Source organism: Protopterus annectens, chromosome 13.part0, assembly GCF_019279795.1.
Source record: "Protopterus annectens isolate FY-2018-M chromosome 13.part0, PAN1.0, whole genome shotgun sequence".
NCBI lineage: Eukaryota > Metazoa > Chordata > Ceratodontiformes > Protopteridae > Protopterus > Protopterus annectens.
In genome coordinates this window covers 410892440-410915751 of record NC_056747.1, presented here as the reverse complement: position 1 = coordinate 410915751, position 23312 = coordinate 410892440, and the positions used below count along the sequence as shown (strand labels likewise).

The window sequence follows — 23312 nt, the reverse complement described above, 5'->3', positions numbered from 1 at the left end:
TGCCAGTGTAATCCTCGTCCTTTGTCAGTAGCCCCTTAGTACTACATATCTACCATTATTACCTTTTTACCCCATATCACTATTGGAGCTTCTCTTGCAATCAATATAAGTAATCCTCTTTTCCTTTTCTACTGAATAATTATCCTGAAAACTCTTCTTTATCAAACTGACATGCTCACTTATTTCCAAATGTGTATCCTATAGCATGGCTATTTGCACTCTACATTTTTGATATAGTTCACTACTCTTTCCGTTTTGTATATTATCTGTGAGACCATTAATATTTAAAGATAATATCTCAGTTTCCTAGACCTCTTGACTGGAGTATAAGACCAGGGAGAAGCAGGAAGAGAGACCCCTTGGAGAGGCTTCAAAGCCATCAAAGCATTAAATAAACACAGAGTGAGATCCTGCCATTTATGTTGGGGATCTTTAACAACAGAGGAAATATGATTAGTCTTCCAGCGGCATCTGCTCGAAACACCAGAGAGTCAAACCCTTGGTAAGGCTCAATGGTCAGAATAATCTCCTTCCTAACTAACATCTGAGAAGTCCCCTTTGGTCTTTTAAATATAATCAGCCAAGGTGCCCCCTCAACATCAAGTAAAGACATTTAAAAGCTTCAGAGGACATGCGAGAAGCCAGATCTATGCTAGCCTCTGATGGGGTCACAGCAGAGAAAACTAAAGCGATCAACGAATGGTCCGCTGGGCTTTCAACAGCCATTAGAGAGACATCCTGAGGGACAATGGATAGCAGCCGGCTCAGACCTAACTTTTTTGACCTTCTTCTTGGCAGACAGCTGGCCACCTGGATGGGGGAATTCCACCATAGCACTCTGAGCCAACAACTTAAGACATCTGTTCTCCAAGTATATGTACAAGGAGGAGAAACAAATATGAAGAGTCCTAGGCACAAACGTCTGGCAAATAAAGCACTTCGTATAACCATGGGAAGCACCCAAACAAAAGAAACACTAGTCGTGACTGTGTTCGTAGGGAATCTGCCCTACACACTGACATTTTCCTTTTCTGGATGACATGAACCCAACAAAAACAAACAGAAGAAACCCAAACGGGTCACTTATCTGAAAACATGGCTTGGTAACAGGCACAGCAGACGCACATTCAGGCAGATGTTCAACAATAGCATTTGGACTGGTGTCAAAGAAGTTCTGTGTGTGTGCATCCATATGTCACCTTTATGCCCTACATCATGCATGGGGAACATACGTGTGACATACAACACTAATAAGAACTAAAGGCTTTGGTATACTGGCCAAACGTTGGGCTATCCTTGGCAGGAAATCCCTTACGTAAAGAATACTGCAACAGTGATATGGAAGGACATCTGGCATTTAGTTGTAATGCTGCTGACAAGTCTGAAGAGCCCTGGAAAGTCTGAGACACCTCTGTTCATCTGTCAGCCTCTGAAGAGTCAATGGCAAATACTGGAGAAGGAGATGCTGGATCCAAAGGGTGGTAAAGCTGCGCCTCTCCTTGGCCAATGGCCTAGTTCAGTAAACAAATCCGGATTAAATAAAATCTATGGAGAGCATACTAAACTGATTAAACTGCTCATATCAGGAGAGACTGTGTAACTAAAATAAAATTGTAAAAAAGAGAGAGACCGAGACAGAGAGATGCAAGGTCCTTATGCATAATCAGCTCATAACAAAGTAAAGGCCAACTGACCTCACTTGCATTTTCTACAAACTTATGAAGTGGATAACAAATTAATTTACTGTAAGGGACACTTGTGACCTCACATAAGAATAATTCAAACAACGTATTTTCTGATAAAGGAAGATCTTACTTAACCTTTTAGCATTTTTGAAAAGGTTAACACTGGCACTGGATAAAGGACTGACCGCACATACTGCGCGCTTAATCAAAAAAGGGATATGGCATTATACCTCTATCAAAGACATTACAGATAATTTTGTTGAACCCAACATTAACAGTTACACATTATAATGAAGAAATCATTGCTTAAGGAGAAGAGCACAAAAAACACAAATAGCAGGCTATCTATGTAAGCCTACTGAAGTGAACACTAAAGCACCTTTTGCTGGGACCACTACTACAGTATCTCTATTTTTGATAAAACTATAGGTAGGGAACTGCAGTTAGAAACACATGCCTACTACTGTAAACTAAGAAACTGTAACCTCTAGTAAGGATGCAAAAGCAGTGCTGCAGTTAGCAAAACTATGCTGATGACTAGAAACTGAGAAACAGTTCCTTCCCCTAAGGATGCATAATTACCTCAAGTCAGTCTGAATGAAATCAGTTTTTGCTGCAATAAAAGTCTCACCCTTAGCACCCCTAAGGTTTTCCAGATATTTGGGAAAAAGATGAAGAATGCAATTACAAAATCAGTGGAGCGGTACTAAAGATAGATAATTAAAAAAGGTAATACATTAAACTAAGATGACAGTGCTACAGTGCGACAGTGTTATTGAGATTTACACTACAGCACACTTCATACTCAAAGGCATAACTAGTAAATTACAAGCTGTCAAGTTATTTCCGTATGCATCATTGGTTAAGAAGGTTATGGGATACAACATCACATTCTGAATCTTAACAAACTACATGGTAGAGTTCAGGAAAGTTCAGAGATTCATACAAATAGAAAATAGATTGCTCCATGTTTTCAAGTCCCTCTAACAAATAACAAGGGGACAGACTACTTGGAGGGGACTTGTGCTTGACAGAGAAAGCTACAACTGCCCCAGTTCCATCTGGACATTTGCATTTGGAAAGCACAGTGAATATACCAACACAAAATTAAACAATATATTACTAAAAAATAATAAATATGGAAAACATATTAAAGGTTCATTACCAAAGTCAATGAAAAAATGTATTCACAAATTGTTTGAGCAGTTTTCATCTTGCAGTCTTCATAAAATCTGCAGTTTTTAAATACAATTTATGCTACATTTTTGGCTAAAAATGCTGAAACTACACATTCAAGTAAATCTAACAAAAGTGCAGCATCTGCTTAAACTGTTGCAGTACATGCTAAAGAAAGCCAGGTGAAGTCATTTTACAAGCAAATTATTCTAAGCTTCGTTTCATATGTCTGGCTGTGTTAGACATGGATTACATGAATCCAGAGTTAAAATATTCAGAGAAAATTTAAGTAGCAAAAAAAAAAATTAAAACCGTATGCATGAAAAGCATAAAAAGTCCTCATTCACACGGACGGTATAGTGACTACAAAGTTCTGCACTGTATGACTCACTTTCCCAGGGATTTTGGAATTACATTTTACTGCTAAATTATTTTGTGTGGGGGAAGCAGTACAACAACAGATTTATAAATTCAATATTCAACAAAATATGCAGAGGTAAATAGGTTCCACTATAATCTGTTCAAGATAGACTTCCCCAATATGCATATGATGCGCTGCTTGTGATGATTAGAAGCCTTGAACTAGTAGTGTGCAAAGCTTAGCCTGCACCCCTTGTCAGGGAAAACTCAAGTTGAACGTTCATCTGTATACCACCCTATGTGATTAATACAAGCTGCAGCAAATAAACTGTTAAGAAGGTAGTGGGGTTGGGTGCTGTGCCCCATAGTTTACTTCTGCACTTCTTGATTACATTTTCTGTAATTTTCTAGTGCCCCCTTCATAATCCAATGATCGGCAAAACTCTAACAAATTATCACGTAACGTTAGGTTCCTCCCTAATGATATTCAAAAGTAACAAAGAAAAGTATGCAAGCAACAGAAAATTCCAATATAGGATAACAGCATTCAAGCTTCTCAAGGGACAATAGATGATAACCTTGCTATCAAACTCTTTGAAACTGCTTATATGTACATCTCAAAATTTCAAATGAACTTGGATCACAGAATATCCAGAGAAACAAAATCAGATGTGGTTTTCACAAAGTCAGTGTGATGCGGGCACCATATGATGCATACTCTTGCAAGTTCAAGTCTACCAATGATTGTATGCTCTAGGGCACAGGCACAGACAGAAGTCACATAACTGTAAAATATAGGGGGCTCCTTTTGAACTAAAAACATCTTAAGCCCTCCACTACCAACTCTACTATCTGAGGCCTGGAATTCTGTTTATGATTCAACAAAACTGTCACCCTGCAAATCTTTACCATGACAGTCACTTGAGATCTCATTCCCTAAACACTGAGATTCCCACATGGAGGCCAGTCAATATAGCTACAGGCAGTGGCAGAAGGGCAGGAATTACATAAGCATGTTAATCTAAGCTAGAGGGCAGTGAAGGAATCTGAAGGCTGCCCAAAAGCGCTCGGGGGACTTAAAGTAAAACTGCACAAAAATGTTCTTTGAAGATAAGAGATCATCCCTTGATCTGCAGTTCCAACTCAAAATGTAAAGTGCAAGACAGTGTTAAATCAAAATGGAGAAGTGATGCTGGCCCTCTGAAGCACAGGCAAGGTTCTAATTTTGTTTTTGGTGAGCTGCAATCTATTTGCAATTTGGGAAGCCAGAGGATCAGATGGGTATAGACTTGAGTTGCCATTAGCCAGCTTGCTTACTATGTGGAGAAGAAATGGGACCATTCATGGCTGTATCAGTCTCTGGTGCTATGTGCAAAGGAGCATGCATACATATATGCCACGTGTCACTGCACATCCAGCCACTTTGGAATATTAAAGCTTAACAAGTAAAATACTATAAAAAAACTGAACCAGGGACCCTGACCCCCATCTCGTTTCCAACCCAACTCTGTTAGAAGAAAACAAATCAACCCATTCCACTAGCTGAGGGGAGCCAGGAAAAGAAAACAACTTGGACATGGGAAATCCAAAGACTGAGGAGGGCACAGGCTGGTTGCAGATGATCAAGCTGCCAGTAAGCAAGCAAAAAATAAAAAATGGAAAGTGACAATACACTTCCAACTCCTCAAAATCAGTTTTAATCGTCTTTCACCCCATTTAAAAGGATTAAACACAAAGAGTATATCACTAATGAACAGAACGTACATCATAGCAGGTGATCCCTACAGAAGGGAAAATGTTAAAATATTGCTTTCCAGGATAAATGTTTTGTACTAATAACACCTTAAAAGGGAATATGAAAATGGAAAAGTTCAATACAAGAAAAAACTCCAGTACAAACTGTTTTTCTTTTTTTAATACAAAACATAAAAAGCCCAGTCAATACAATAGTTAACAAATTAATAAAGCAATAAGGTCTTGTAGTAGAAATCAGAAATGCCATGAAAAGCTTAAGAAACTAGTTCTTGGAAAATGTTCAGTTTTAAATTTATGACAGGTATAACAGTGAATATTTATGCGAGCAAATAAACTGTGTGTATAGCAAACAAAATGCACTTTTGCAGCAGGTGTTTTAAGCTTTAAAATAACAAGCTACAATTTAGAAGATATACAGTACGCCATATCACAACATAGCAAGGAACTACAAAGTTGCTGCAGGTATTACATACCGTCTGGTCATCATCTTCCTCTGCTTCCAGGACAACACAGTGATATAATAATCCTGACTCTGTAGCAATAACCAGTACGTTTGGCACATGAGACAAGCACAGTATTGCACAGGCATAATATCCATAGTTGTCTTCAGCTGGGGGGTACATAGGTAAAGGGCCCTGCAACCTCCCAATGTTGACATTGCTGTAAATTTATTATGAAAAGACAATTCTTAGTTTATGTTAATCAAGAGTGGCCATCATGATCTCCATCTGATTATGAATTCTTAAACACAAACTTAGATGAAGAAGGTATTTAGCTACAATGCAGCACATTTAATGTAAACCTTTGAAACTAGTGATCAAATTATATCAAATTGTGAAAGTGCCAATCAAAAAGGTAAATTCTGGTTAACTTAATGTATCATGTATAGTTTTTACTGCAGTGAAAATAATTACAAATTGTATAATAAAATGTAATTCAAACAGTACATAGCACATATTAATGACTTTTGTAAGACAGTTACACAAATGAGCTTTGATGTTTTAAATATAAAAGGTGAAACTGATCATCTCAGATTTGATGCTCTATACAGAGGATGTTTCTGCAATGCAGGTCAAGTTCTGTCACAAATGCTTCCTGTATGCTTTTTTTTTTTTAAACTTGCTATTTCTGTGAAACTCGGTCTGGATATTAGAGGCTTCTCAATAGAGCATAATATGCATTGTAAACAATTTATAAAAGTCTCAGTCATACAATGTTACATTTATATTCTTTAACCTCATATGTTACTTGTTTGTATTTTGATGCATTTTTTTTTCTTTTGGAGGCTGAACCTGAAATACGACCCTCTGATTAAAGTATACTACTCCAATTAACAAATGTGCATTAAATAAATAAATTAAATAAAACAAAATTAAAATAAGTTACATAAATAATGAACAAGCAGACAGAACAAATGTATGCAATGAAGACTAAAGAAAGTAGTGGAAGCAGCCATGCTTCTGGCAGAATGACCACTGACCACAACATTTTACAAATGGTACTAAGAGGTTTGATTACAAATGGTTGCTTTCCACTTTGATAAGTTTTATTTTGCAATGGCCAGCCCTGCCTGCTCTAGAGTAAATGGAAACAAATTATAGTTCTGTCCTCCTAAACTAAAAAAGAAGTTATTTACTCACCATAACGTTCCGTCTGGGTTGTCCACTTTCATTCTTCCTCAACTTATGGAATCTCGGATCCAATCCTTGGATACGACTCTGCCTCTTTCCAAAGTTTAGGCTCCAAAGCTCGAGCTCCTCCCCTACCCATAATGCCTCATTCCCCCAGATTACCTCAGATCGAGTTTGCTGCTAACATATTGCAGACTATACACGGAAGTATACAAATAATTAGGTAACTACAGAAAGAGAAAGAACAAGGTTTAGGAGCTCAAACAGGAACTTTGGTTCCTACAAGAATATCACTCAGGTCTTTCACAGCCATGGGAAGGTGGGAAGATTGAGGAAGAATGAAAATGGACAACACAGATACCATTGAGCACTACCTTTACTATCGCTCTTCTTGTTCATCTCTAATTCTCTGCAAATAACAACCCCCCCCTTAAATTTCCTTCCTTTTTACTCCTGCTTTGTGTTAACTCTGTGATATCTAGTAAACCCTCCCCTATACTACACAGCTTAATACCTTGCTTTTCCCTTCCTTTTACCCCTTCCTTTGTATTCCTGTCATTAAAAATTCTGCAATAGTCTAAATACTGATTGCACTCTACTTATGTTTCCAGTGATAGGATTCTGCTGATAGCTGCAATGTGGTTAACTTTATGTATGTATTTCTGTACCTAAGCCTTTTTAGATACATTCCTGTCCTGTACTTTCATTTCTTTACTCCCATACTACCTTGCTACATTTAAACAGTCTCAGCCATTGTTAGGCTCCAGCTTTCTTTCACCTCTAACTGCTTTACTGTCTCCTGTAAGCCTTGGTGGTGTGTATGAGCAATTATTTCAGTGATTTTACTTTAAGTGTTTGGATACTTTAGCAAATTAAGGTAATTTTTATCATTATTTAATGTAAATTATTGTATTTTTTTCTTGGTTTGAAATCTGCTTTACTAAGAATACTCCATTGCAGGCAGTTGTATTCACTTGCACTGCAGTGATTTCTAGCTCTACATTTTATGTTTATTTTTGATCGGATCTATCTAGGATTATTTCTGGGATATTTGTGAATTTGCTAACTGTTTTGGTGTCTGTACAGCAACCTGCCTAGCAGATAAACCTCAGACAGTATAAACTGTGTTATCAGTTTCCAGGTTTGGCTTATTAAATGTTTAACAACCAAGATTTAGCTACATGAATCACTACAGTATGGAGAGATAATAGTCTATACTAGTTGTCTGTATTAATTGTAAAGACACTGTATACATAACTGGCTAATGGGTGAATTTTGTTACATTTCTCTGTCTATAGATTGTGTCCTGTCACAACTTTGTTAGCTTGTACAGTATTAGCACTGCTGAATGGTTGAATTCTGCTGTATTTCTCTGCCTAGATAGAGCTATGTTATATCACAGTTAACGGACACGGTATCTGATTAATCCTGCTATAATATTATCTGTACTACTTACGTGAATGTCATATTTATTGATATTTCGTAATAGTAATACTGAAACTGCTTCTGTAATTGCACTGTTTCTGATTTCTATGTGTTTTTAAATGTAGGTTGTTGTATATGTACATGCTGTCAATCTATCTGCACCTGTAATATCTGCTTAACAGTCTCACTCTATTCATTCACATTTCTAACTATTCTGTCTGCCTCTGAACTACCCTTAACCAAAAGCTAGACGTGGTTTACTACTAATCTACATTAACAGCAAGCATTATCCTACACTCTGAATGCTCCAGCTTGTCTCCCTTTCTGTCTTTTCTTCCCTATGTTGCTCAGCTGTTTATTATCTCATTCACCTATTTCACCTCTCCTTTCTCCCCCTCTACTCCTAGGTTGTAAAAATCTACAAATCACCCAACGTGAATTCAAGTAACATCTACAATCTCCAGTCTGCAGCACACCAAAATAAAGTTGTAAATGTCTACAAATCACTCAACATGAACTTTAACACCTACACTAAGATCAGTGCTTTAAATCTCTGGTCTAAAGCACACCAAAATAAAAGTAAATGTTTGAAAAAATGTTATCACTCTCCTGCAACCTATATGTTCTTTGTAAGGCTCTCTTGCACACCACTGGATACTATCTTTACTATCACTCTTTCTTGTTCATCTCTGTTTCTCTGCAAATAATTGTCCCCCCTTAAATTTCCTTCCTTTTTACCCCCTCACTTATTTGTGTTAACTCTGATATCTAGTAAACCCTATCCTATACTACAGCTCAATACCTTGCTTTTCCCTTCCTTTTACCCTTTCCTTTGCATTCGTCATTAAATATTTTGTAATACTGTAAATATGGATTATTGTACTCTACTTACGTTTCCAGTGATAGGATTCTGCTGATAACTGCAATCTGCTTCTTCCTGCTCCAGTCGCTCTGCTCACTCTGCTCCCCTCCTTGCCCCCACATCCCTTCCACCCACAGGTCCTCTACTTGTATCCCCAGAAAATTACTCCCTCTAATTTCCATTATCCAATTATATACAACTCTAGCCTGTCCACACCCACATCACATTCATAGCTTATGTACTTTTATTTAACCAAGCTGATCTGTTTTCCCCTTTCTCTATCAATTTGAATCTCATTCCATCCTACTATAATTCTTTGCATTTTACTATACTTCAGTCCTACCTATACAAACACTACCACAAACTATTTTACAGTAACTCCAGGTTTACCACCTTCCCTCCTACTACTCCTATTTTTTTTCTTTCCACCTATTAATACACACATCAAATTAACATTGCACCATACATTTACTATTGACCAATCACACCCCCACCCACGTATCAAAAAATTCAAAACAAAACACCTAACCAAACTGTCAAAGCCCACTCTGAAGATAACACATTTCCAACCTTACCTTAAGCTGCTCACATACTACTAGATAACATACATTTCTAATTACACCTGATATTTCATTTTAACATATAAATACCACTTACTATTTGTAAACCCACCCTCACACTAGACATGCTCTTCTTAACCTCCCTAGCATCTTTACTCTTAATTCTCAATCTCGCTACAACTATTTTGTCACATACCCCCATTCACCAATACACATCAGTAAACACCTCTAATCATCTCCCCGATAAACAACACAGCTCCTCACATATCTCTGCCCAGCTTTTCCCCTATACCCTTCCATACTATTAAATCCACAAATTGGCCTCCTCACCTCCTGTAAAATCACACTTGACACTAGTACCATCACCTGAGTATAAAAAAAACATATTCCATGGTACTCATTCCTCATCACCTATCTACTCTAAAGTGGAGACATACATCCTAACCCAGGCCCACCCTTTAATCCTAACCCCAAAAGTAACCCTACAGATTTAAACATACTAACACTGAACCTTAGAAGTATATGTAATAAAATAGCCCTACTGCATGCCTGGATTGATCAAAATAAACCTGACATATTAGCCTTTATGGAAACATGGCTACATCCCAATGTAACAAGATGTGAGCACCCAATGTAAAAGACTCTGTAAAAAAAAAAAAAAAAAAATTGAAGTCTCTTGTACTGTCGAGACGAAAGCGCTAAATAAACCAGCATTTTGAGTAGATGCAGTCTTCGTGTTATCATCTGTTTTATTCAGTTGGTTTATCTGCTTTTCTGCAATTTCAATGTAAAAGACTCGGAAATAATACTTCAAAACTTTGCAATAACCAGAAGAGAGAGAGATCGAAAAAGAAAGGAATAGGGACAGCCCTTCTATATCCCTTTGCACTCAGTATCACACCCTAAAGCTAAGACTGTTCTCTGTTGCATACCGCTTTCTCAGAGGTGATCTCTGTCTAATGTACAGAGCCATGTCCAACCCAGAATTGTTGAACATGCTCCATCTTAGCAAAACCAAATCTACTAGAGCTACACACTCTAGGGATATAAACCTCAACACAACAATGAATAGAACATGCTGGAGGGATAAATTCCCTTCGCAGAGACTTCCCTTACTATGGAACAGGGTCCCGATCTACATAAGACAGAGCCCCTCACTATCACTCTTCAAGAGGAACCTTGATGAGTGGATGGGTAACAAAGTTCACACTGGGGATCACACCAACAGCACTACTAGATAGGGGCCAAGGGTACTAGCTGCTAGTACAAGGGTCTAGGGAACTACTAAAGGGGCGGTGAATACCGCACAACATGGCTGGGCTAATATATGCCTTTGGGCAGATAGCTCAGTACCAACCTATGAACCTATAAAGGAGTAATGTACCCACCTTTTCTAATGCTGAGGTACTAATATCATTTTTGAACCTCAACACAACAAAAATAATTTGCATAATAGTGTTATGGGACAAGACCAGCTTATTAAAATGTATATTAATTTCAGCTTATTAATGATGCTATAATTGTTAAAAAAACAAATATAATTTGTATGCAGGGCTGGGAAAAATACAGCTTCATAAGCCCAGTATTACTGTTCATTTTAAACTGCATTCTTTTAGTATGTAATAAGAGAGAATAGTATGTGTTGCATGAAGTGAGGCATGTAGTTATTACAAAAAGGAATTTTTTAGCCAGACTCCTCCAGGCTAGGAGTGCATTGTTGCTAGGGTAGATTTGAAAGATCCAAGGTCAGAAACAAGACTCCTTGGAAGCAGGTGAATCATGTATAGGAAAGTGTTCATGTGAAGTCTGAGGCGAAAATCACGAGAGATGAGGACATTTGCAAAGTTTTCTATAAGACACAGTCATTATAACGTCATGAAACTGCATGAGCAGTTTGATAAGAAAATGTATAAAATTACAGTTTTTGTATGTGAAGTGAGAATGCTTTATCAAGAATTAGGAAGACCAATCCCCAGCGCTGTAAAAATAAAATGTATGTTTGCACATCCTGAAGTGTTGTTCCTGATAGAGGCATTTAAGGTAAATTCTTAATGTTATATATTTATGACTTTAACAATTTGGTGCCATTCTCTGGATCTGAACTTTGGTATTGCTGCAGGGCAGTTCTGAAATGGGGCCCATCACAGATTTTCTGTGAATTCCACACTGCTTTGTATGGAATAGTCAGAGACTCAGATGTGCATCTATTCAGGGTGTGCAAACATAGTACCTTGGCAGGGAAATTGTTTTGTAAGGGGAAAAGGGATGGTTTGTGTTTTTTTTTTTTTTTTTTTTTAGACAATTTTAGCAAATATAAGTGCATGACTATGTTTGTAGAATAACTTCATGACTGTGTTTGTAGTATAAGTGCATGACTGTGTTTTTGTTTGACTGAGCGGTTGTAAGATATACAAGTAATAGTGGGAGGACCCCACAGTAAATGCGTTAACGTATGTGCACATGCAGTAAAAGACAAATTAACACAAGGAAGTGCCTTGTGTCGAGGGCAGTACCCTCAGGATTGAAAGGTAAGAAGTATGAGAGATGTTTTTATTCTGTCAATGTATGAATGTATGAGAGAAAGAAAAGAGAAAGTTAAAAAGCTAAAAATAAAGTTAAAACAAGTTCATGAGCCCACCACATGCTTGGGACGTAGAATGTAAAGTTAAAACAAGTTCATGAGCCCACTGCAAGACTGGGACGCAGACTATACAAGTTCATGAGCCCATAGCATGATTGGGACGTAGACTATATACTGTTAAAACAAATTCATGAGCCTAGCGCATGATAAGACGTAGAGGTATGCATTGTTAAAACAAATTCATGAGCCCAAAAGCACACTGGGACTTAGTGTGATTGTGTAAAAGTACCCTCAGAGGGTCCGAAAGAGCAGTCAGTTCTAGACACATTACCTATCCGTCCTGTTATCCCGACTGCAATGCTGGAGTTGTAACGTTTGAGCTCACGCAGGGACGAAAGGGGTTGCTCTGGGAAAAGGCTGACTGAAACCTCTCCTCTACTGCTGCACGGTGACAGACTTCCTACTCTTTCCTCAGTGTATGGTGTGTGGATTACTACAGTTATTTTCTGTCTTTGGAATTGCCAGAATCCAGGAGTTGTAAGGTAAGCCTAACATTTTTATTATTACTGATTTATAAAACAAGAAAAATGGGAGCAAAGATAAGCAAGCAAGATCAAATCCCTAAAAAGGGAACACCTGCATATTTTATGTATTTTAATTATAAGAAGAAAAGTTGTAAATATCTGTATGACTGGTTTCAGCTTACTAATTGTGCTGGCAGGGTATTTCCATTAAATGGAACTTATGATAAGACTAAATTGCTGACATTGAAAGGCATTTTGGGAAAAAAAAGCAAAGCAAAGTAAGTGGGGAAGAAATGACAGCATTTTATTCTTGGTACAGTAAAGCACTTAAAAGGGAAAAGGAGTCAGCATTTAGAGGGTTGCAGGATGTTAATAAGAAATTGTTTCAGCAAGTAAGAGAAGTTAAAAAGGCAGTACAGACCAGTAAAACGGGATCCCTTTATCCTGTCTTAGCAGGTTTGGAACAAACTGAAAATGGCCAAAAAGCAAAAACATCTAAAGAGGATAATAATCCTCCAGTAGCTACTGCACCCCACCCCCATATGTACCAGTATGGGTGGCTCCTATACAATATTCTGCTGTTTCTCAGACCTCTACATTTTTTGAGCACAAGGTCAGCATGGTACTGTTACATCTCAACTTAGTTCTGCTGTTAGCTCTCATCTTTAGAACAGCATCTGCTGTTAAAAAGTTTTTGCCTTCCTTCTTCCTATCATTCTCAACAAACTTCTACCTTTCCAACAAGAGCACTAGTGTTTGGGACTCCTGTGGCTCATCACAAGCACTCACATGATACGGTAGGACAAGAGGCTACTGCCTCTGCAGAAGATTTTTTTTTTTTTTTTGGCAACTTTAAAAAAAAAATGGGGGCAGGGCTAATGCTGATTTGTATACTATGTCTAAATGCTTTCTAACTGAAAGAAGAGAAAAAAAAAAAACACCCATAAAGGTTTAAGGAGGAATGGAGGGAAAAAAACTATTACAACCCTACACTGACAGATTTAAACCAGATGCTTTGAAAAGTTACTCCAATAAAATAAAAATACAGTTACTTAAAAAGGCTAAAATAAATTTTCTTCCCACAAAAAATGCACTAATAAATAAAAGGATAGCACTGGTAAATGACATAAGTGTGTCAGACATGTAGGGAAAATAAAGAGAAAGCCCCTGCAGATTGAGTCCTCTTAAAGCAATGTTTGCTAAACATTTGGAAATGCCAGATCCAAATGAACAAGCTAAACCAGCTATTGCAGCTGCCTTCGTGCATTGTTTGCAAACCCTGTACAAAAATCAAATGAAACAAGTGCTTATAGACTGGCAGGAAAAAGACAAAGTCCATACTAAGGTGCTGCAAATCACCGTCCTGACTATGGCAGGGTAATAAAACAAAAATAAATCTTAATCCCTTTGCTGCCACTGAATCAAAAAGGACCCTATGTTAAAGTAGAAATAAATGCAAAGCCAATTCTATTCTTGGTAAAAAGTACAATTGTGTACACTTCCCATAAATGTAGATGTTCGAGTGTATTCACTGTTGCAGACATTACATTTGGGTAATCTGCTGCCAGGTTGCCCTCAGTTGGCCTGAATAACAAAGTCTTGGGTCCTGCGTCGGTTGCTGTCTCCACTTCCATGACGTCAGGGGTATAAAACATGCAGCCGATGCCATTTTACTCAGTTTTTCTTGCCCGAGACGTCAGGTGCCCCCCAAATGGGGAGCAAAAATATATATATAAATATACAGTAAATATATAAATGCCCTTTTAGAAACATAAACTTTACCTTCAACTAAAAGCAAGTACACCACAAAGGCTTTTGAGCATAGTGAAGGAAAGAAGAGGTATAGAAAGGGGGATGGCGGGTGGGTAACCTGGACTGCAACAGTGAATACACTTGAGAATCTACATTTATGGTAAGTGTACACAACTGTACTATGTTCTTCGAGTTTCACTGTTGCAGTCATTACATTTGGGTAGAATCCCAAAGCTATGGATGGGAGGATGGAACTAAACAGCATTAGGAGCGACTACAAGGCCCTGCAGGACTGCAGTGGCAAAGCCTGCCCTGGATTTGGAGAAGAGAGGTAAATGATAATGTTTTGTGAAGGTATGAACAGAGCTCCAAGTAGCAGCTTCAAGAATGTCTTTTGCTGGGACCCCTCTGAGAAAAGCTGCTGAAGTAGAGGCAGCCCTGGTGGAATGTGATCTGATTCCCTTGGGCACAGGTTTACCATGGTGCAAATAGCAGACGTGAATGCAGTGGCTTATCCACTTAGAAATAGTCTGCTTTGATATAGCCTTCCCCTCTGACCCTGCAGCAAATGCTACAAGTAGTTGCTCAGACTTTCTTAGAGATTTGGTCCTGTTTAAGTAGAATCTTAGTTGTCTGTCTACATCCAATGAATGCAGAATCCGCTCCCCCTTGTTCTGCGGATTTGGGTAAAATGTTGGCAGGTGAATGGTCTGGTTAAGAGCCACACTGGACACCACCTTAGGCATAAAAGAAGGATTGGTCCTGAGGGACACCCTGTCGGGTAAAATATAATAAAAGGCTCCACTGCCATGACAGCCTGTAGTTCTGAAACCCTTCTTGCTGAAGTGGCTGCCAAGAGAAAAGCTGTTTTCCAAGATAGAAATTTTATATCTGCAGTAGCTGCTGGTTCAAAAGGAGGCGGGGTGAGTTTTTCTAGCACAAAATTGAGGTCCCATGCAAGAGTTGGTGATCTTCTGAGAGGTCTTAAATTTTTGGCCCCTCTAAGATACTGTTTAAGCAGAGGATGAGAAAAGAGGGGAGGCTCTGTGTCGTAATGAGCCGAGATGGCAGAGGCATGGATTTTTATTGAAGAAAAAGATGGGCCCTTGTCAAGCATCTCAGTCAAATATTGTAAAATCTGAGGAATATTGGGCTGTGCTGTGTCTATTCCTTGTGTTTGGTTCCAAGCACAGAATCTCTTCCATTTATCGGCATAAGATTTTCTAGTACTAGGTCTTCTGGCTTCCAAAATGACATCTATCACAGATTTACTGAGAGGTGTTGTTTGAATAATTAGTTGATTAGCCATGCTGCAAGATTCAGAGTTTGGAGCTGAGTGTGCAGAATTTGATAGTTCTGCTGAGACAGTAGATGAGGTATTTGAGGCAGGTACCATGGAGGAAGGTGAGACATATTCCTTAGAAGTGGATAAGTGGGTACCAGTGCTGGCGAGGCCAGTCCGGGGCAATTAGGATAATTTTTGGTTTTTCCTGTCTGACTTTTAGTAAGAACTTGGAGAGTAGAGACAGAGGTGGAAAGGCATAGACTGATAGGTTTTTCCAGCTGAAGGATAGTGCATCCACTTTCCATGCTTTTTTGTGATGAGTTCTTGTGCAGAATTTGTCCAACTGATAATTTTGGGGAGAGGCAAATAAATCTATGTCTGGGCTCCCTCATTTCTGCATTAACATGCTGAAGATTTGTGGATCCAGTTTCCATTCGTGCGGGTCCATAAGATTTCTGCTTAGGCTGTCTGCCAGAGTATTTTACTTTCCTGGCAGGAATTGAGCTTGAAGATGTATTTGGTAAGTCAAGGCTGTGTTCGACAAGGCCATGTCTAGTCTGCAAAGGGGGTAGGAATGTGTACCCCCCCTGCTTGTTTATGTACCACACAACTGTGGTGTTGTCTGTCTTTATCAGTAGTTGTCCTGGATGAAGCAAGTCCTTGAAGGCTGTCAGAGCATTCTGAACAGCTAGCATCTCTTTCTGGTTGATATGCAAATGCATTTGGTTTGGGCTCCATTTGCCCTGAATGCATCTCCCTGCCAGGTGGGCCCCCAAGCATAGTCTGATGCGTCTGTAGTTGGGGTTTGGGTAGCAGGGGGTAGAGTGAATGACAGTCCCTTGTTTTGGTGGCATGTCTCTGCCCACCCAAGAAACGCCTGTTGTAGACAGGGAATGAGAGGAATCATTGTTTCCAGACTGTGACAATGTTGACTCCATAAACTTTTTAGGTACCACTGAAGTTTCCTCGTATGCAGTCTCGCATATGGAATTAGTATGCAGGATGCCATAAACCCCAAAACCTGCAGAATTTGTCTTGCAGATAACTGGGTTTTTGTTGCCATTTGTTCGAAGTATGTTGTCAGTTGCCTTTGTTTGTCTGGCGTGAGGTAAGCCATCTGGGCAGTTGTATTCAAGCTTGCACCCAGGAATGTAATTATTTGAGAGGGTATCAGTTGTGATTTCTTTTCATTTATGGTGTACCCTAGGCATACTAGAAGCCTTTTTACAAATGCCAGATGTTAAAGAAGAGTGTCCTTGTCCTCTGCTTGAATGAGACAATCATCCAGATAAAGATAAATTTGAATGCTTCTTTGTCTGCAGAATGCAATTACTGGTGCCAGGCACTTTGTAAAGACCCTGGGTGCAGTAGATAAGCCAAAGGGCAGTGCAGAGAATTGGTAATGCAAAAAAACCTGCTTTGAAGCAGAGGTATCTTCTGCATGATTCCCTTATTGGGATATGCAGGTATGCCTCAAGTCTAGAGTTACTAACCAAGCATTCCTGCCTAGCATAGGCAGTACCTTTTGTAAAGTCAGCATTCTGAATTTTGGAATGTCCAGGAACATGCTCAAAATCGACAAGTCCAGTATTGGACGCCATGAATTGTCTTTTCTGGGTACCAGGAAAGGTCTTGAATAAAAACCTTGTCCTTTTTCCTTTTCTGGTACCGGCTGAATAGCCCCCATATCCATGAGAGACATGACTTGTTTCTGGGTCTCTGCCCACTGGTTTTGTGGCAGATCCTGCCATCCGTTTGGAACTGCCAAAGTATGGAAATGAAATCTGTACCCCTGGGATACTATGTTTAATACCCACTAGTCCTGGGTAATTAACTACCAATTTTGAGCATGAAGTGATAGCTCCCCCCCCAAGGGGGCTGCCAAAAGATAAGTGCTTGGTGATGGTAGAGGAAAGTCACTGAGACTGCTTACTGTAGGGCTGTGCTTTGTTTCCTCCAGATTTGGAGGTGGAGGTACCCCCATTGCTTTGACCTGTATGAACCCTGTGCTTGGTATCTGGAGCATTTTGAGCACCTGGATTTGCTCTGAGTGGCTCTGTTGGACACAGGAAAGGACCAATTTTTCGTAGGCCAGTGCCTACTGAACCTGGGTAGCTGCACTTGCAAGAAATATTTTACAGTTTGCATAGATTTAGCTTTGTCTTCCATTTTCTTTAAAACCTCTTCTGCCTTATTACCAAACAGAATATCATGCGGCAAAGGAGCATCCAACAATTTAGCTTTAACATGATCAGGCAGATTTTGCTCTTTGAGCCAGGCATGCCTTCTAATCACAGATCCAGTAACGGCGACCCTACAAGCGGCCTCCAAGAAATCAAAACCACATTGCAAAGTATACTTTCCAACTTGTTCTGCTGAATGCAAGAATTCCTGTAACTCTATTTTCCACACAATCAGAAATCAACATAATTTTCTGTTTCAGTAAGCCCATAACATGCAGTTGATATTTAAGCATATGAAACTGGGAGTTTATAGCTCTGATTGCCAAGGTTGCAGACGTATAAACCTTCTTACCCCAATCTATCCAGCACCCTGGAATCTCTATCAGAAGTAGGTTTTTTGGCTGTAGAGGCCTTTACACCCTTGGGACCCTGAGAAATAGTCTCAGGATCAGCAGCAGGATTTTTGAAAATAAATTTGTGGGTGTCAGGAACCCTGTAATATCTGTCTGGCTTACTAGGAACCGGAGGCAGGGAATCAGGAGCCATGTTTGATTCCAAGAACACATCATCCACAATGTCTAATACAGGAGGTATTGCCAAAGGCCTATGCTGAGGCTTTTTTGATTCAGAGAAGTCCCGACTCTCCCAGTGAAAATGTTCCATTAAAGTATGCAAAGTCTCTCCAAAAGAGTAATCCTCAGGAGTAGATGCAGATGGGATGGATTCCTCTGCATCAGAATCCTCACAGGGTGAAATAGAAAATTTCTGATCAGAAGAGGAATCAAAAGAAATGGAAACCTGATCTGAAGATTCATAATCAGTGCCTTGCCTAAGCCTCTTAGCAAGGGGGGGGTTGGGAACCCTTGATCAAGGTAATTAAATCCTCAGCCATTTTGATCATCTGTTTTTTAGGCATAGGGGCCTGAGCACGTGGCTCATGCGCCAGTGTTTTAGACACAGAAGTTGTTTTTGACCTTGTTTTTGTTGCTGGCGTCGGTTTAATATAAAAATGTCGAGGCCTGAAAACACCCTCAGAAGCCAGTGCCTGCTCAGCGGCTCCGGACCCATCCAAGGGAGAGACATCCGCGGGTTCAATACTCTCAGATACTCGTGGCATACGGGTCTTGTTAGATGCTTGTGACTCAAAAGGAGCGGGTATCAGGGGCTGCGAAAGTGCCTCACTGAGCATCGGCGACTGGCTTAGGAGAAGCTTCGTCGTCGGTTTTGGACCTCGACGGCTTGTCTCCGTCTTTTTCTTTGTGTTTGTTATGAACTCCGGTATTCGGATTGCTAACCGACGACATTTCAGGATAATTAAATCTTGAACCAAAATATTTAGAAACAAAAATATACAGACGCTTAATAGTGCATTGGTTAAATCTAGCACAAAACCGACAGCAAGGCACGTTGTGATCTGGGCCTAGGCAAGGAATACAGTACAAATGAAAACCCTTATGAGGTATTTGCTTCCCACAAGTAATGCAATTATTAATTTTTACTCCATCGGTAAGGAGCAAGGGAAAAAGTTTCCCCCAACGGGGTACTTAGCTTTAGTTTGAAGACGTCAGTTCTGAAGGTCGAATACGAACATTTCAGGAGTCGGCCGACCGGCACTTGCGAAATGCTTCTGCTTCGGGCACCGCTCGGCAAGAAAGACTGAATAAAATGGCGTCAGCTGCATGTTTTAGACCCCTGACGACCTGATGTCATGAAAGTGGAGACAGCAACCGACGCAGGACCCAAGACTTTGTTATTCAGGCCGACTGAGGGCAATCTGCCAGCAGATTACCCAAATGTAATGACTGCAACAGTGAAACACGAAGAACATCTGGCAACACTACGTCTGTATTAAAAGTTACTTCAGACAGTTAAATACCGGTATAAAACAAAGTAAAGGCAGTTGGTGTAACAAATGCTACTGTTACATATCCTGTTTCAGTACCCATCCCCATTTCTTTGGGTCCAAGTGAAGAAAAGCATTATTTTCTTTTGAGTACTACTGCACCAGTAAACCTACTACGGAGAAATCTGTTATGAAAGCTGGGTTGTACTATTTACTGTACCCCAGAAGGGGTGTATCTAAATGTTCCAACAGAATCAGAGGGGGAAGTATTGGCAGTTTTAGCAGAAGCTGAAGAACAGCCTGTTGAAAGCATAAAGGCAGATGAAGAGTTACTACAGCAGGTACCTGCCAACTTGTGGGCTAAGCATGTAAATAAAGTAGGTATACTGAAATCAGCAAAACCAGTAAAAATAAAATTAAATCTATAAAAACCTCTCCCCAGAGTTCCACAATATCCACTAAAGCCAGAAGCAGAGCAGGAAATCAAACCTGTAATTCAGTCTCTAACACATCAAGGAATAATACTAGCTAAAAGCTCTTGTAATACTCCTATTTCTCCAGTGAAAAAAGCCAGCAAAGGATACTTATAGACTTGTACAACACTTAAGGGTTGTAAGTAATGCAGTACTACCTACTTTTCCTGTTGTTCCAAATCCAGCAACAATACTGAGTTCCATACCACCTACAGCTAATTACGTTTCTGTGACAGATTTATGTTCAGCATTATTTTCTATACCAATTCACCCTGACGGTCAGTTTCTGTTTGCTTTTACTTATCAGGGACAGCAATATATCTGGACACCGTTGCCACAAGAATATACTGAATCTTCTTCATTATTTTCTCAAATTCTTCAAAAGATTTGGAGAATGAGACATTTCTGGGTGGGTCTGTCTTAGTACAATATGTAAATGATTTACTGATAACATTGTTGAAAGGAATTTGGTGCCAACAGAATACCTTGCATTTTCTGAATATCCTTGCAGGAAATACCTTGCATCTTCCGACTATCCTTGCAAAAATAAATAAATTAATTAATTAATAAAAATAGACACAAAGTGTCAAAAAAAATGACAGCTATGGTTGCCTCAGGTACGTTACCTTGGTCATTTAATATCTCAGAGTAAGATCTTACTGTAGCTATCCGTCACTCTAAATCATCTTTATTACTTAAAATAAAACTCATCCCTTCTTGACTGCATGTCTAACTAGATATAAACTTACACTTCTTTCTGATCCATCTACTTCTCTGATCTGCTGTCCTGTTCTAAATCCTGCATCTCTGTTGCCTACTGCTGAGGATGGTGAAAAGCATGATTGTGTACGTGTAACTATTTGCTTTCTCCTAGGGAGGACTTAAAGGACACTCCTATACCAATGCTGACATGCATCTGTTTGTGAATGGTTCCTGTGGAAGAGATCAAACAGGAAAGTTGATCTCGGGAATAGCAGTCTGTACTAAAAAAACAATATTGTTGCAACAAAGATTAGAGGGTGTTCACTCTGGTCAAATAAGCTGAGCTAGTGGCTTTGCAAAAAGCCTGTGAGTTAGCCAAAGACAAGGTGGCCAATATTTTTACAGACAGCCATTATGCTTTCGGGGCGGTACATGCCTTTGGGCAACTTTGGAGAGGGAGAAGGTTTTTAATCTCTTCAGGAAATCAAATTAAAAATTCAGGGTACATAAAATCATTGTTAGATGCACTTTTGCTACCTAAAAAGCTGTCTGTAATCAAATGTTGTCCACATCAAAAGCAGTAGTAAATTATTACAACCCTCTTTGTATGTTGACAGCAACAAACTAAAACAGTAATAATGTGTTTAATTTTGCAAAACTGTCAGCCTTTCAAGCTAAAGCATCACAGGGAGAAGTTCTGAGGTGGCTCAAGGATGTATGTAAAAAAATCCTCTGATGGCATATGGTGACATCTGGACGGCCGACTGGTGATGCCTGCCTCTTTGCTACCTTACCTGGTAAGGGCATTATCATTTACCGGTCCATACAGGTAAGACCGCTTTATTTAATCAAATTACCTGAAGTTGGTATGCCCCTCATGTCTCCTCTTTGATACTTCAGTATGTATAAAATTGTAGTGTAGGATTAAAATATAATGTAAGTAAACATGCCAGCAGTAAGGCTGCACGTTTACCTCAACCTTGGGGACCTTTTGTTAACATACAGTTGGACTTCAGATGCCTAAGACTAATCATTTACAATTTATTTTGGTGGTAGTGTATATGTTCCATGTCGCAAAGCTGATAACAGTCACAGTTATTAAAAAATTGTTATCTGATTATATATCAAAATTTGGTATACCCAGCATTAACAGTGACCAGAAAACCTGTTTAGAGTTATGTAAAGCTTTTAATACTAAGTTGAGTCTTCACTGTCCCAACCATCCCCAGTCATCTGGATTAGTGAAAAGGGTAAATAGGACCCTTAAAAATAAAATTTCGAAGATTTGTGCTGAAACCCACTTAAAGTGGCCCAAAGCCCTTCCCTTAGCATTAATGAGTACGAGGGCCTCATTAAATGCCACCAGAAAATTGAGTACATATGACATATTAATAAAAAGACCCATGGCTCTTCCAGCTACCCCTCCAGTGAAAAATGCTGATTTAACTTTGTCAGATGATGCTCTGATTTGCTATTGTAGGAGACGCATCAGAATTTTGCAGCAATATCATCAAACAGTAAAAGCAGCGTTATCAAAGCCTCCTGACCAACCCTGTCATCAACTACAACTGGCTGATTGGGTTGACATAAAAAATTTTCCAGAGGAAAAACTGCCTCAGTCCGAGGTGGAAGGAGCCTTTTCAGGTCCTGCTAATGACTGCAGTTCACTGTGCAGGACTACCAACGTGGGTCCATTCATCTCATTGCAAGAGGACTTGTCGTGTGGGGATCCCAAATGAATCATTGCAGCCAACAGAGGAAGATCTAGGTGTGACAAATCATCTGCCCAGTGAGAAGCTCAACTTCAGTAGCAGTCCATGATGAATCCAGTTAGGTACGTTTGCTTTGTTTCTGCTGCTGTTCCCTTCTATATACTGGTTGAGAAAAAACAGTTTCTTGCTGGTTCTTTGGCAATATGCCAAAAATCTAAACAAAAACTGCTGAATATGTTCGCATTTACCTCATTATTCTAAGCCAGGGATTCCTATCCCTGCCATCACAGGTGTCATTTGAAAAGGACCTTAATGACATCAGCTTAACCTGGCGTAATGTAACTAAATTTTCAAAAGTTGCGGCTCTTCAACTTGCAAACACACATGGAGACGCATGTTATGCCAAAAATGGGACTGTACCAGTAGGGAAAAGCAAATGTAATGACACCAGGCATGAAAGTTCGTTAAACTCTTTGCACTTAAAAAGCTATGACTGGGGACGTGGCACCAGGCATGAAAGTTCGTTAAACTCTTTGCACTTAAAAAGCTATGACTGGGGGTGTGGCATGGGCATGATAAGTGACTGTTACTACATCTGTGGTAATTGTGCCTACCCCTGGTTGCCTACAGACTGGTCTGGATGTTGCTTTGTAGGTTACATTACTCCTGCTATTCAACATTTCAAACACCCATCAGCAGGTAGACTGAGAAATAAGCAAGCAATCCACTGGACTGAGCAAGTATTTTCAATTTTTAATCCTGGGTATGGAGTGCAAAGGACAAAGCTTGAAGTCATCATACTT

At 39.4% G+C, this 23312-nt stretch overlaps 1 protein-coding gene across 2 annotated transcripts in view; it reads right to left on the bottom strand.

Annotated features, from left to right (window-relative positions):
- The window catches only part of NUP88 (nucleoporin 88), a 537460-nt gene that overhangs the window by 259045 nt on the left and 255103 nt on the right, over window positions 1-23312 (bottom strand). For both annotated transcript variants that reach the window (XM_044054045.1, XM_044054046.1), the window contains one exon: window positions 5450-5636. In XM_044054045.1, the coding sequence (XP_043909980.1) occupies window positions 5450-5636 (187 nt within the window). The remainder of the gene's footprint in view (window positions 1-5449; window positions 5637-23312) is intronic.